The 16,577-nt window shown below is 43.7% G+C and overlaps 1 protein-coding gene across 1 annotated transcript in view; it reads right to left on the bottom strand.

Moving 5' to 3' along the window:
- Nucleotides 1-291: 291 nt before the first annotated feature.
- The window catches only part of slc13a3 (solute carrier family 13 member 3), a 65,705-nt gene continuing 49,419 nt past the window's right edge, over nucleotides 292-16,577 (bottom strand). Inside the window, 2 exon segments of the mRNA XM_073062043.1 lie at nucleotides 292-2,852; nucleotides 12,682-12,819. Of these exon segments, the coding sequence (XP_072918144.1) occupies nucleotides 2,697-2,852; nucleotides 12,682-12,819 (294 nt within the window). The 3' untranslated portion in view covers nucleotides 292-2,696.

The raw sequence follows: 16,577 nt of genomic DNA, 5'->3' as shown, positions 1-16,577 counted from the left end.
GAGAAAGAGGGGGGAGAGAGAGAGAGGGAGAGAGAGAGAGAGAGAGGGGGGAGAGGGGGTTGCTTCAGAGACTGACTGTCAGATTTATTCCTCTCCAGAGATGCTAGCTGATCTGCTGAGTTCCTCCAGCACTTTGTGTGCGTTGATCAAATTTAACCTCATGCAATTATTAGTTTGCGGGTCATTAAAGAATTTGGCATGTCGACTGAGACGGTGACTGTTAGTGAAGTGATGACATTTAGAACACCTCTGGCACACCAACTTCTTCAACAGAAAATTAATAAAAGCATCTCAGCACGAAATGTTTTAATTGCCTGAGGTTTGGCGAAAGGAGAAATGCCAGTTATAAAGCATGAACATTTCATATTTCTGGTTTAATTGTGGACTGATTTAATACACTTCATTTTTACATTCATCTGTATGTGTGGCTAATTTGGGGGTCTCCATCTTGAACTGCGACAAAGTGGACTTTGTTCTTGTGTAGTTTATTAGCCATTCTCAAACCACACTCAGTGGCCACCTTATTAGGCACACCTGCACACCTCTCTATTATTAACAGCTCCCTGGCCACTGGTACCGTTCCAACCTGCTGTGGTCCAGCCCTTGCTGAAAAAACCCAACTTAGATCCTACCTTACCTAGTAACTACAGACCTATTTCTAAACTTCCATTCCTATCAAAGATTCTCAAAAAGGTTATTCTCAGTCAATTGCTGCCCTACTTACACCAGAACAACATCTTGGAAAGATTTCAGTCAGGTTTTAAGGCTTGTCATAGCACGGAGTCTGCCCTGCCGAAAGTGTAGAGTGACCTGCTCCTCTCTATCGACTCAGGTGACTCTGCCATTCCAATTCTTCTTGACCTCAGTGTAGCATTCGATACTGTGGATCACGCCAGTTTAACAGACCATCTCCAATATGGCGTTGGTGTTGATGGCACTGCCTTGAACTGGTTTATAACCTACCTCAAAAATAGAAGCTTCTCCGTCAACATAGGCAAATTTTCTTCTCCCCCAGCTAGTCTCTCCTGTGGGGTCCCACAAGGTTCCATCCTAGGTCCCATTCTTTTCTCTATAGATATGCTTCCCCTCGGCCAAATCATTCAAAAATACGACATTTCTTTCCACTGTTATGCTGTCGACCCACACCTTTATCTCTCCCTGAAACCAAACGACCAGTCAAATCGAGTCAGCCTCATGAACAGCCTTGAGGACATAAAGTGTTGGGTGGCACAAAACTTCCTACAGCTGAATGAAGGCAAGTCTGAAGTTGTCCTATCTGGCTCCCCTGACTCCATCAAAGTGATTACCAACAGTCTTGGTAACCTGTCCCCCCCTTGTCAAACCCCATGCTAAATCCCTTGGTGTGATATTTGATTTCACCTTTAAGTTTGACAAGCAAGTTAATGCAGTAGTAAAAGCCAGTTTTTTCTAGATTCGTACTATTGCTAAAATCAAGCAGTTTCTCTCTTTCAAAATCTCGAGAAAGTCATCCACGTCTGTATGTCCTCCCGCTTGGACTATTCCAACTCCCTGTATACTGGGATTAGTCAGTCGTCCCTGTCCCGTCTGCAACTGGTTCAGAACACCGCAGCCAGGCTCCTGACAGGTACCGAAGAGGGATCATATTACTCCTATCCTGGCCTCCCTCCACCGGTTGCCAGTACGGTTCAGAATTGATTTTAAGATTCTCCTGTTTGTTTATAAAGCCCTAAATAGGCTGGCCCCCCATTATATCACAGACCTTCGAACTCCTTATTCTACTTCCAGGTCCCTCAGGTCGGCTGACTTGGGGCTCCTGACTGTCCCGCAATCTAAACTTAAGCTCAGGGGTGACCGCGCTTTTGCTGTTGTAGCCCCTAAACTGTGGAGCAGCATTCCCCTCCCTGTCAGATCTGCCCCCTTCATCGACTCTTAAATCCAGGCTCAAAACTTACTTTTATTCACTGCTGTTTGAATCCTCCTGATGTGGATGGTTTTTGGCTTGTGCCTAGGCCCTTGTGTTGTTTCTTTTGTGCCTATGAGCTGTTTGCCTTGTTGGTTATGTCTGTGTTCCTTGTATTTCTGATTGTAGCTATCTGCTCTGATCTGTACTGCACTTTGGTCAACGTGGGTTGTTTTTAAATGTGTTATATAAATAAACTTGACTTGACTTGACTTACTCATTCTACGCCTTTCATAATCTTACAAACCTCCATCAGATCTCCCCTCAGCCACTGGCGCTCCAGAGAAAACAACCCAGGTTCACCCAGCCTCTCGTGACAGCACGTTCACTCTAAACTAGGCAGAATCCTGGTAAACCTTTTCTGCACCCTCAACAGACTTCCTATAGTGAGGTGAACAGAACTCCAATACTCCAGATGTGGCCCAACCAGAGTTTTATAAAGTTGCAACATAACCTCTTGACTTTTGAATTCAACACTTTTAAACATGAAGTTTCTCCATTCTCCATCTTCAGTACATTTTAATAACGATTATTAATAACTATACCTCTGAAAATAACTTTTTACAATTATCATTTTACATTCAATATAAAAATCATTAGTTCATATTCATTAAAATATGTGTAAGATCTGTAAATTCTTCAGGTCATTTTGTACAGTCGGGGCCAATCTAACCTTGAGAGAGTTGCTTCACAACCTCAGTGTTTACAGTGCTGCATTGCTTCTCGCAAGGTTTGCAATCTGTGGAGTCATGTATTACACAGTGCCATTCAAGGAGGTGAGAGTGAGGTTTTGCATAGGCTCTGCCCACTTGGGATAGGTGGACAAATCGAACATGTAGTAACCCCACGTGTTCACAGCTAGCATAAGCAGGAGAATCCCCAAGATGTTCATGACAAACCCGGACCTTACCTGCAACAAACAGATCCAATTGATTAGTGCCATGTAAAGTAATGTATTTTGTTACAAAGTTAAAAGCACTGTCAACTCTAAATTCCTGAGAGCAAAGTGATAAAGTCATAATTAAAGTAAGGTAAGTACGTATATGTCACCAAATACTACATCTCAGACATCCCACCTCTCCCGGAAGTTCCGGGAGTCTCCTGCATATTGATAGCGGCTCCCTGACACCCACAAATTATATACAATATTCCGGAAATTGATTTTTTTAAGATCGAGCGAGGGAGAGGGAGAGGGAGCAAGTGACAGATGTAGCAAGAGAGTGACAGAGAGAGCATCCTGATTGGTCTCTCTTTGTGCTAAGTAGACCTATCAGTTTTCTCTGTGGGCGGGCTTTACAGTTGATCTCTCTCTCTCTTTCATTGTCCATCAGTTCAGTTTAGTGTCCTGCAGCGCCATGGTGGAGTGTTCCAAAAAAAAATATAAAGCATACTTCACTCCAGACTACACTAAAGTGTACCCCTGCCTAATAGGGGTCAAAAATAATGACGGCGACAGTAAAATCAGTGAGCACAGGGCAGTTGAGACTCAAAGAGCTCTGCCAGTTGATGAAGCTGCTTTTGGTGCTGCCAAATTCTGATTGTGATGTGGAAAGGGCATTCAGCATGGCGCGTCACATTAAGACAGAATTCAGAAGTCAGCTCTCTCACAAAACACTTGTGAATCTGATGTCTTGCAAAATTAACAAATTCATTGACACGGACTGCTATGAGGTTGAGACTTCCGGTAAAATGCTCAAATCTGCCAAGCAAGCCACATCACAGTACAAGGAAAGTTTGCAAAAGAAATAGAAAAGCTATTTGCATTAGTGTTGAGACTGCCAACAAAAGATATATGTGTGTGTGTGTATAAATAATTTCAATACGTGATCAAATAAATTGTGTTCTTTCAAAATCAAATGTCTTGTATACTTAAATCCTTGGAGGTTGACTGGGAGGGGGGGGGAATATGGGGTTGAGGGGGGCAGGGGTGGTGGTGCTATCTCCCTGAAATGAGTTTTTGCAGGGTGGGATGTCTGTTATCTTTTTCTTACAGTTCTTTACAGGAAAGTAAAGAAGTACAACAGAGTTTCTGAAAAACTATAAATAACAAGTCTGACAAACAGTTTTCTGTCTCCTTCCCCTTTTGAATAAAGGATTTACATTTGCTATTTTTCGATCCACTGGAACCTGTAGCATAATATCACCACCAAGTGCATCAGCTCCCCCAAAACTCTTCACCCTCTGCAGCTGCATATTTAGCACTCCAAAGAGCCATTTCCCTCCATGACGCTGTGATTCATTCTTCAATCATCAACACCCAATCCTCATCCCTAAGCTACCTCTGACGATTCACTGCCTACCATTTTTCCTTCTCGACTCCCATTGTTGAGTCACTCCTTACATGTGATTAAATTCTTTCAATTTAGCAAAAAAGCTGAACCTCATTTGCCATTCAACAAAATCATGGCTCCTCCTATTTCTCAACTCTATTTCCCACTTGATCCCAATATTCCTTGCCCTGAATCAGCCTTGAATATGACGGAGCATCTACATTTCCCGTCTAATAGAGAAATCCAAAGGTATACAACAATCTGAATGCAAACATTTACCTCACTTCAATCCTATTTAGAATATAGAATACTACAGCATGATGTTGTGCCGACCTTTTAACCTACTCTACGATCAATCTAACCCTTCCTTCCTATATAGTCCTCCATTTTCCTATCATCCATGTGCCTATCTAAGATTTTTGTTAAATGCCCCCTAATGTATCTGCCTCTACCACCACCCCGGTAAAGCATTCCACATACCCACCAGTCTCTGTGTAAATAAACTTATTGCTGACCTCCCTCTTGTAATTTCCTCTAATCACCTTAAAGTTATGCTCCTCGTATTAGCCATTTCAAAGTTCACAGTAAATTTTATTATCAGCGTACATATATGTCACCACATACGACCCTGAGATTTGTTTTCTTGTGGATACACTCAGCAAATCTATAGAATAGTCACCGTAAATAGGATCAATGAAAGAGCAAGAGCATAGCAGATAACAAACTGTGTAAATGCACATAACAAGAGCATGAAATAGCAAGATAAAGGGTTCTTACTGTGAGATCACATGTTGTGGGAACTTGTCAATAAATGAGTGTAGTTATCCCCTTTTGTTCAAGAGCCTGATAGTTGAGGGGTGGTAACTGTTCTAGAACTGGTACTGCGGGTTCTGAGGCTCCTGCACCTTCTACCTGATGGCAGCAGCGAGAAAAGAGCATGGCTTGGGTGGTGAGGATCTTTGATGATGGATTTCCGCCCTCGGAAAAGTCTCTGGCTATCCTCTCAGTCTATGCCTCTTATAATCTTGTACACCTCTGACAAATGGCCAACACAATGTGAGATCATGGCTACTAATTCTGCAATCATCCATCAATTTACTCAACAATTTTGCTTGTTCATAGTCAAGTGAAGCTATATTTTCTTGTTACCTTATGCCCAAAATCAGTAGGGATAGGACCAACTGGCATGTCTTGAGCATGACTTTGAGAGCCTCATGCAGGATAAAATTGCAAACTCTCCATTTACAATATGTGAGAAGTCTGTTCAGCAATAAATGAACACTATGTGGATGGGTTCAAAGAGGCAGAATCATAAATCTGCCTACTCATCACTGTTCACTGACCTTCTTTTGGTAAAGTTTTAGTTTATAAGTAGTGTTCTATCTTGAGCTGGACTTTCTGGTCCAAAAGTGAATGCCCTAACTCAACCACAAGTAATGCTATATCTCAAAGGTTATTGAATCATGGCCTGGCTATTAAATCACAGATCTGTTTAAAATTGGCCATGTAAAGGTCAATCAGGTTATTGTGAATAAAACGCTGAGTGCCAGAGCAAGTTTTGTCCTGTTAGTAACTTCTGCCAAGTTCATCAAATAAATTCATAAGTAAATAATTTGGGACTTACGCAGATGATAGAAAAGAATCTTTAACTTGCAGTGTGTTAGTCGAGCTGTGTGTATTTATTGTGAACATTAGATATTTCATCTGCTTTGTGATCATTGATTCTTTCTGTGCACAGTAATCACTGATTGACAATGTCCACAGAGTATAACCTAGTACCCATTAGTGCAGGAAACCTCCCAAGGTACATCGCAGTACGATCATCAAACATAGATGATACCACTCCTGTGGCTCGATGTTCTGCTCAATATCAGTAATCACTGACTCACAATATTCATGAAGCTATAATAACATAGCACCCATGAACATACAGGAATTAAATCCCCGGCACATGAAAAGGGAATGACTCTAAAGTTCTCATTATAAGATCATAAGACCATAAGATATAGGAGCAGAATTAGGCCATTCGGCCTATTGAGTCTGCTACACAATTTCATCACAACTGATCCATTTCCCTCTCAGCCCCATTCTCCCTGCCTTCTCCCCATATCCCTTCATGCCCTGACTAATTATCAACCTTTGCCTCAAAAATACCGAATGACTTGGCCTTCACAGCCACCTGTGGCAATGACTTCCACAGATTCAGCACCCTCTGGCTAAAGAAATTCCTCCTCATCTCCATTTTAAATGGACATCCCTCTATTCTGAGGCTGTGTCCTCTTGTCTTAGACTCTCCCACCATAGGGAACATCCACTTTATTTAGGCCTTTCAACATTTGATAGACTTCAATGAGACCCTTGCTCATTCTTCTGAATTTCAGTGTGTACAGGCCCAGAGCCATCAAACACTCCACATATGATAAGGTTTTCCATCCCAGAATAATTTTCATGAATCCCCCCCCCCCTTTGAACCCTCTCCAATGTCAGCACATTATTTCTTAGATAAGGGGCCCAAAACTGCTCACAATACTCCAAGTGAGACCTCACCGGTGCCTCATAAAGCCTCAACACTAAATCCTTGCTTTTATATTCTAGTCCTCTTGAAATGAATGCTAACATCTCATTTGCCTTCTTCACCACCTTCCTCCTCCAGTCTCAGAACTCTTCAACATAATATTGTATTTGAAAAGCAAAACTGCCAATAATAACACAATTAAATTCAGAGATGATTAAGAAGTCACAATTGCGAAAAAAATATATATGAAGGGTTTCGGCCCGAAACGTCGTCACTACCTCCTCCCATAGATGCTGTCTGGCCTGCTGAGTTCTGCCAGCATTTTGTGTTTTTATATATTTTCCATTTGTGACTTCTTAATAATTCCTGAATTTAACCACTTTACTATTGGAAGTTTTGCATTCAAGTGCCAAGGCCTTAAACCCTGGAAGTCCCTCCATACCCCTCCTTAAAGTGTTCCACATGAGTGTGCTTTTGCTTCAGGTTCTATCGCTGAACTACACATGAAGGGTAATTTCTAGCTGGCAAAGATCCCACCAATCTGCATGTCTTGCATGAAAGCCCATCACCCAGGGGAAACTCATGCTATCACAGGCAAAACCTGCAAACTCTATACCCAAACTTTGTTTACGCCACAGACTAATACCATTAAGCATTAAGGATGGGAATCCCCAGCTCTGTATGGGCATCATCAGATGCCAGGATCAAAATGGGGTCACTGGAGCTAAAAAGCAGTGGCTCTATTTGTTACACCACTATGCCACCACGGTAGCTGATTAATCTGTAAGACCATAAGATATAGGAGCAGACGTAGGCCATTCAGCCCATCGAGTCTGCTCCACCATTCAATCATGGGCTGATCCAATTCTTCCAGTCATCCCCACTCCCCTGCCTTCTCCCCATACTCTTTGATGCCCTGACTAATCAAGAACTTATCTATCTCTGCCTTAAATGCACCCAATAACTTGGCCTCCACAGCCACTTGTAGCAACAAATTCCACAGATTTACCACCCTCTGACTAAAGTAATTTCTCCACATCTCAGTTCTAAAAGGAAGTCCTTCAATCCTGAAGTCATGCCCTCTTGTCCTAGAATGCAGGTGCAGGAGGGAGGGCTTCAGGTTTGTAGATAATTGGGCTTTGTTCCAGGGAAGGTGGGATCTGTTCCGAAGGGACGGTTTACACCTGAACTGGAGCGGTACTAACATTCTTGCAGAGAAGTTTGTTAGTGCTTCTCGGGGGGGGGGGGTTAATCTAAATTTGCAGGGGGCGGGGATCCAGAATGTGAGAGAGGATAGCGAGAGGAAGAATAAAGGACAGGTGGGGACTACACGGTTCCGGAATATTAAGTGTGTAGTAGAGGAAGGTGGGGCGGAACAAGTGATAAGGAGGACTCGTGTACAGAGGGATGGTCTGACGGAACATGGAGTTAAATGTGTTGAAAGAATAAGTAAATTTAGGAAGGACAACAAAATTCTAGGGGGGTATAGCCCGATGGGAGTTCAGGGAGCTGGGTTAAGCACAATAGGCAGCGATTCAAACAGAGAGAGGAGAAATGGGCTAAAAATTCTATATCTGAATGCACAAAGTGTCAGAAATAAGGCGGATGAGCTTGAAGCCCAGGTGCGAATGGGTAACTATGATGTTGTTGGGATAATGGAGACATGGCTGCAGGGAGATCAGACCTGGGAAATGAATGTACAAGGGTATACGTGCTATCGTAGGGACAGAAATGTGGGCAGAGGGGGTGGGGTGGCCCTGTTGGTGAGGAATGAGATTCAGTCCTTTGCAAGGGGGGACATAGGGTCAGGAGAAGTAGAGTCTGTGTGGATAGGACTGAGGAACAGTAAGGGCAAAAGGACCCAAATGGGTGTTGTCTACAGGCCACCAAACAGTAGCATGGATATTGGGTGCAAGTTGAATAGGGAGTTAACATTGGCATGTGGCAAAGGTAATGTCGCAGTAGTTATGGGGGATTTCAACATGCAGGTGAACTGGGAGAATCAGGTTGGTGCTGGACCACAGGATAGGGAGTTTGTAGAGTGCCTACGGGATGCATTCTTGGAACAGCTTGTATGAGAGCCGACCAGGGACAAGACTATTCTGGATTTAGTGTTATGTAATGAACAGGATTTGATAAGCGATCTCGCAGTAAAGGAGCCATTAGGAGGTAGTGATCACAATATGATAAGCTTTTATCTGCAATTTGAGAAGGATAGGGGCAGATCGGAGGTGTCAGTGTTGCAGTTGAACAGGGGAAACTATGGAGCCATGAGGGAGGAGCTGGCCAAAGTTGACTGGACGGATAGCCTAGCAGAAAAGACAGTGGAACAGCAATGGCAGGTATTCTTGGGAATAATGCACAAGGTGCAAAATCAGTTCATCCCCCAGAGAAGGAAGGATTCAAAGGGGGGAAAAGGGGCCACAGTGGTTGACAAAGGAAGTCAGAGATTGCATAGCATTAAAAAAAAGGAAATATGACAGAGCTAAGGTGAGTGGGAGGACAGATGATTGGGAAGTGTTTAAGGAACAACAGAACTTAACTAAAAAGACAATATGGGGAGAAAAAATGAGGTACAAACGCAAGCTAGCCAGGAATATAAAGGAAGATAGCGAAAGCTTTTTTAGGTATGTGAAGAGAAAGAAGATAGCTAAGAACAACGTTGGGCCCTTGAAGAATGAATTGGGTGAAATTGTTATGGGAAACAGAGAAATGGCAGGAGAATTTAATGAGTACTTTAGATCTGTTTTCACTAAGGAAGACACAAGCAATCTCCCAGATGTATGGATGGGCCAAGGACATAGGGTAACAGAGGAAATGAAACAGATTGACATTCGGAAGGAAACGGTGATGAGAAGACTGATGGGACTGAAGGCTGACAAATCCCCAGGTCCAGATGGTCTGCACCCTAGGGTACTAAAGGAGGTGGCCCTGGAAATTGCGGATGCATTGGTAATCATTTTCCAATGTTCCTTAGATTCAGGATCAGTCCCTGAGGATTGGAGAATGGCTAATGTTATCCCACTTTTTAAGAAAGGAGGGAGGGAGAAAACAGAGAACTATCAACCTGTCAGCCTGACATCGGTGGTGGGAAAGATGCTAGAGTCCATTATTAAGGATGAAATAGTGGCATATCTAGATAGCAGTGATAGGATTGGGCCGAACCAGCATGGATTTACCAAGGGTAAATCATGCTTGACTAATCTGTTGGAGTTTTTCGAGGATGTAACCAGGAAGTTAGATGGGGGAGATCCAGTGGATTTAGTGTACCTCGATTTTCAGAAGGCATTTGATAAGGTCCCACATAGGAGATTGGTGGGTAAAATCAAAGCTCAGGGCATCGGGGGGAAGGCATTGACATGGATAGAAAACTGGTTGGCAGATAGAAAGCAAAGGGTAGCGGTGAATGGGTGTTTCTCGGAATGGCAGGTGGTGACTAGTGGGGTGCCACAGGGCTCGGTATTGGGACCACAGCTGTTTACCATTTACGTTAACGATTTGGATAAAGGCATAGAAAATAACATCAGCAAATTTGCTGATGATACTAAGCTGGGTGGCAGTGTGACATGTGATGAGGATGTTAGGAGAATTCAGGGTGACTTGGATAGGCTGGGTGAGTGGGCAGATACTTGGCAGATGGCGTTTAATGTGAATAAGTGTGAGGTTATCCACTTTGGGAGTAAGAACAGGAAGGCAGATTATTATCTGAATGGTGTAGAGTTGGGTAAGGGAGAAATACAAAGAGATCTCGGAGTCCTTGTTCATCAGTCACTGAAAGTGAATGAGCAAGTGCAGCAGGCAGTGAAGAAGGCCATGGAATGTTGGCCTTTATTACAAAGGGAATTGAGTACAAGAGCAAGGAAATCCTCTTGCATTTGTACAGAGCCCTGGTGAGACCACACCTGGAGTATTGTGTACAGTTTTGGTCTCCAGGGTTAAGGAAGGACATCCTAGCTGTAGAGGAAGTGCAGCGTAGATTCACAAGGTTAATTCCTGGGATGTCTGGACTGTCTTACGCAGAGAAGTTAGAGAGACTGGGCTTGTACACGCTGGAATTAAGGAGATTGAGAGGGGATCTGATTGAAACATATAAGATTATTAAGGGATTGGACAAGATAGAGGCAGGAAATATGTCCCAGATGCTGGGAGAGTCCAGTACCAGAGGGCATGGTTTGAGAATAAGGGGTAGGTCATTTAGGACAGAGTTAAGGAAAAACTTCTTCTCCCAGAGAGTTGTGGGGGTCTGGAATGCACTGCCTCGGAAGGTAGTGGAGGCCAATTCTCTGGATGCTTTCAAGAAGGAGCTAGATAGGTATCTTATGGATAGGGGAATCAAGGGATATGGGGACAAGGCAGGAACTGGGTATTGATAGTAATTGATCAGCCATGATCTCAAAATGGTGGTGCAGGCTCGAAGGGCCGAATGGTCTACTTCTGCACCTATTGTCTATTGTCTATTGAATCCCCTACCATGAGAAATAACTTTACCATATCTTATCTGTTCAGGCCTTTTAACATTCAGAATGTTTCTATGAGATCCCCACTCATTCTCCTGAACTCCAGGGAATACAGCCCAAGAGCTGCCAGATATTCCTCATACGGTAACCCTTTCATTCCTGGAATCATTTTTGTGAATCTTCTCTGAACCCTCTCCAATGTCAGTATATCCTTTCTGAAATAAGGAGCCCAAAACTGCCCACAATACTCCAAGTGTGGTCTCACGAGTGCTTTATAGAGCCTCAACATCACATTCCTGCTCTTATATTCTATACCTCTAGAAATGAAAGCCAACATTGCATTCGCCTTCTTCACAACCGACTCAACATGGAAGATAACCTTCAGAGCATCTTGTACAAGGACTCCCAGGTCTCTTTGCATCTCTGCATTTTGAAATCTCTCCCCATCTAACTAATAGACTACCTGTTTATTTCTTCCATTAAAGTACATGACCATACACTTTCCAACATTGTATTCATTTGCTACTTCTTTGCCCATTCTCCTAATCTATCTAAGTCTCTCTACAGGCTCTCTGTTTCCTCAACACTACCTGCTTCTCCACCCATCTTTGTATCATCAGCAAATTTAGCCACAAATCCATTAATACAGTAGTCCAAATTATTGACATACATCGTAAAAAGCAGTATTTTTTAACGCTTTTGTATCACAACTCTGACCCCTGTGGAACTCCACTGGTAACTGGCAGCCAGCCAGAATAGGATCCCTTTATTCCCACTCTCTGTTTTCTGCCGACCAGCCAATGCTCCACCCATGCTAGTAACTTCACTGTAATTCCACAGGCTCTTACCTTGCTAGGCAGCCTCTTGTGCGGCACCTTGTCAAAGGCAAGGAGATCCAAGTACACCACATCTACTGCATCGTGCCACAGTTTTATGCATTGGCCGCATCACTTTCTGGTAGGGGACTGGGTGGACTGCTGCACAAGATCGAAATAAGCTGCAGAGAGTTGTAAGGTCAGCTCGTTCCATCATGAGCATGAGCCTCACCAGCATCCAGGACACCTTCAAGGAGCGGTGCCTTAAAAAGCCAGCAGCTATCGTGAAGGACTCTATCACCAAGGACATGCTCTCTTCTCACTGTTACCATCAGGATGGAGCTACAGGAGCCTGAAGGCACACACTCAGTGATTCAGGAACAGCTTCTTCCCCTCTGCCATCAGATTTCTGAATGGACATTGAACCCATGAACACCACCTCACTACTTTTTAATTTCTATCTTTGGAACTACTTATTTAATTTAACTATTTAATATAAATATACTTACTGTAATTCACAGTTCTTTTATTAATATGTATTGCATTGTACTGCTGCCACAAAGACATCAAATTTCATGACATGTACCAGTGCTATTGAACCTGATTCTGATTCATTTGGATAGAAATTCTGTCAATGAAATGCCCATTTTGGCTCAGAGGCTACAGCATAAATTGTACGTACCATATCCTTGACCTTTAGATGGCCTGTGGCAAACGCAATGGAATTTGGAGGCGTTGATATCGGCAACATGAAAGCGTAGGAGCACACAACAGTTGCTGGGAGCATGAGGAACAGAGGGTTCACCCTCATCCGGAGAGACTGGAATAAATGATTAGCACATAGCGTGAGACGCTGTCCTCACGAACAAGCACAGTTCACCAAACACTAGTCACACTGATGTCTGAGACACGTAAGTACTGCTACCTCAAAGTACATCTTCAGTCGACATTTCATATAGATAGCATGCTTCAATTATAATGCAACAGACACACAACTTGCTTTGGTGCAGCGTTTCCACTACCGTTACAAATCTCAGGGTTCCTACGAAGGACTGTTAGCAGGCAGCACCGAATGCCAACCTGGATAGGAGGTTGCTTGGAAAGCCGACGGAAGCTTGCTCAAATAGGCAAGCTTTTAAACTACAGAGGACTGGAGGTGTATGGAGGGGATTCTGCAGGGGAGGCTCCAATGTGCATGGATCGAACGAGGCTGCAGAGAGTTACAGAATCAGCCAGCTCCACCGCAGGCACAATCCTCCCCACCATCAGAGGCATCTTGAAAAGGTGTACTCAAGGAGATGGCATCCATCACTGAAATCCCTCTCTATCCGGGGCATGGCCTCTTCTCATCACTACCGTCAGGAAGGAGCTACGGGAGCCTACAGATGCAAATTCAACATTTTAGGAACAGCTTCTTCCCCTCTGCCATCGGATTTCTGAGAAGACCATGAATCCATGAACACTACCTCACTGTGCAACACACACACAAAATGGCGGAGGAACTCAGCGGGCCAGGCAGCATCTATGGAAAAGAACAAACAGGTGACGCTTCAGGCCGAGACCCTTCATCAGGACTGAGAAGGAAGGGGAGAAGTCAGAATACCTCACCAGTCCTCTTTTGCACTATTTATTTACATATTTATTGTTTGATTGTTATTTATAGTAATTGTTTGTGTATTGCTGCCACAAAATAACTGAATTTCACAATGTCTATCAGTCGGAGGTTACTGCAGTTTACAGAATTAGGAAGCGTGGAGTGATTCGAAGGCAGAGATGAGAATCTTAAGTTTTGTTACAGGATCTGTAACCTACATCGGTCAAAGTTCAAGTCAATTTATAACTACTTTTACTTAGGAAAGTTACCTTAAATGTTACAATGCCTTATGTTATGAGTGTAGGTGGCAGAGGCTAAGCTACCACAACCCCTTGAGGGGGAGGCCGAACAAAAAAACGTAAAAGACCATTTTCCTGGTTAAACAAGTGGATGTGCTTTCTAGACTGAAAAAAAAACCATGAGATGCAAGTTGAATAGCAACTGCAGATTTTAACTAAATAAAATGGAATTAGAAATTTGGTGCTGTGACTGATGTTCTTTAAGTTGCTGGGACACCACGAAAACCCACTGAGCTCACTGGGGCAAAAATCTGGCCAAAGTGTGACTCCAGTCCCACATCGATATTACTGGCTCTGAAGTGATTGTCCTCAGATAGCACCTTGCAATCTCTTCAGTTTTACCGAACAGGTAAAGATATTATCTAACAGAGGGCAGGGTTCATGTGCTGGCAGGTAACATATCATTAACTACTAGCCTCACCAGCGAGGTCAACTGCACACAAGGCAATTAAAAAACTGGACAAGCTTCCATATTTGTCAATGAAGTAGAGGACATTTCTTCTTTGGTCATGATGACGGATCTTGGGAGAAGGCTACCACATTAACTATCCACTTAAATGTTACCTGAGGTTAACAAAGGTCCTTTAGTTCATCGTCAATGTTAGATGATAGATGGGGAAAAAAGTGTGCAGCCATTTCAGACGAGGCCCTGAAGGAGCAACACCTCATATTCTGTTCAGATAAACTCCAACCTAACAGCATGAACATTGATTTTTCTAACTCTGAACATTTCTCTCCCTGCCTTTTCTCTCTTTTTCCATTCCCCATTCTGGTTCCCTTTCTACTCCTTTTTCTCCTCAGCTGCCCATCGCCTTCCTCTAGTGCCCCCCCCCTTCCCTTTCTCCCATGGTCCATTCTCCCCTCCTATCAGATTCCTTCTTCTTTAGCCCTTTACCTCTTCCACCAATCACCTCCAAGCTTCTCACTTCACCCCGCCCCTTCTCCACCCACACACCTTCCCACTATCCCCTGCCAGCTTGTACTCATTCCCCTCTCCCCCCCCCCCCCCCCACACCCACCATCATCTTATTCTGGCTTCCCCCTTCCTTTCCAGTCCTGATGAAGGGTTTTGACCCAAAACATTCCTCTCCATAGATGCTGCCTGACCTGTTGCGTTCCTCCAGTATTTTGTGTGTGTCCCAAAACAGAGACGAGTCCCTTCACTTACCCACCCATGAGACTCAGATATTATTGGCCAAGCAGTTACTTTGCCACTCAATTCTTAATTGTCTTGAACTAAATGACTTTCTGAGACAGTTCAGTGGGCAAATAAGAGTAGACAACATTTTTGTGAGTGTACTCTACAGAGCCCAGTCCACAGATGGACAATATATTGCAACATACAAAATGCTGGAGCATCTATGTAAGGGAACATTACGGGCCAAGACCCTTCAAAGGACTGCAAAGGAAGGCGGAAGAAGCCAGAATGAAAGGATGGGGCAGTGGAAGGAGTATACACTGGCAGGTGATAGGTGAGGGCAATGTATTCCCCTGTTTTGTGAGAATTCCATTAATACCAGCCCCCCTTTTCCAGATTTGCTTGTGTAGTTAGTGAACTGAGTTTAAATTCCCCAGATACCATGTTGGTGTTTGAACTCGGCTCCAGGAGTGGCTACAGTTTTTCAAAGTTCAAAGTACAGTTATTATCAAAGTCTGTATACATTATACAACCTTGAGACCCGTCTCCTTACAGGCAGACGCAGAATAAGAAACACAAACAACTGAACCCCTCCCCCCCCCCCATGTTCAGAGAGAGAAAAAAAACAAATTGTGCAAACAATGAAAGTAAGCAAACTGCATGCAGAGCGGAAGTGAGTCCTCAGACGCAAAGCTCAACGCAGCCAGAGCAGGCCACAGCCTCGGCGTAGTGAAGAGCGGTGTTAGCGTCACAGAGCCCCGAGCGGCCGGAGAAGGCTGCGTTCCAGTTCAAGTCCAGTCCAGGGACGCAGGTGTGGAAATGGAATGACATCCCATTGGAGCTCGGCACTGTTGGTGTTGCTTTCTTTACGATGTGACATTATATTTAAAGGTTTGTCACGTGTACATCGAAACATACAGTGAAATGTGGCCGCGTACATCAAATCAAATCAGCGAGGATTACCTGTGGGCAGCCTGAAACTGCCATCACTCCTCTGGCGTCAACACAGCATGCCCTCGGCCCGCTAACCCTAAACCTACGTCTTTGGAACGTGGAAGGAAACGGAGCCGCGAGAGGAAGCCCACATGGTCACAGGGAGAACGTACAAACTCCTCACAGACAGTGCTGGGAGTCAAACCCCGATCTTCCAGCTGGCACTGTTAAGCAGTGAACCATGACGCCCTTTTCTGCCGATTCACTCCCTGCTTTCTCATGAGGGTGCAAAATAGTCCGTGAAAGATGTTGTGTATTTAATATTTCAATAATAGTTAAGTAATTTTCTATATATACACTGTATATTGTTTGATTAAGCATTCTTGTTTAAGTAATTCATGTGGGTTATATGTATAAATACACAAATTGCATATGCCATCACGCTACCACAGGACACGTGCACGCCTCACTTGAGGTAAACCCAAAGTTAGACCTGTATTCCCAGACTGCCGTGTCTTCCCTTGAATTAGTTTAATGTTTTAAAGTTACAAAACATAACAGAAGATTTTTAAGAAGGGGCAAAAGACATTTTTACCAAAACTGATTTTGCAAAT

Source organism: Hemitrygon akajei, chromosome 11, assembly GCF_048418815.1.
Source record: "Hemitrygon akajei chromosome 11, sHemAka1.3, whole genome shotgun sequence".
Lineage (NCBI taxonomy): Eukaryota > Metazoa > Chordata > Chondrichthyes > Myliobatiformes > Dasyatidae > Hemitrygon > Hemitrygon akajei.
The sequence above is the reverse complement of the archived record's forward strand: the minus strand, read 5'-3'. Positions and strand labels throughout refer to the sequence as shown.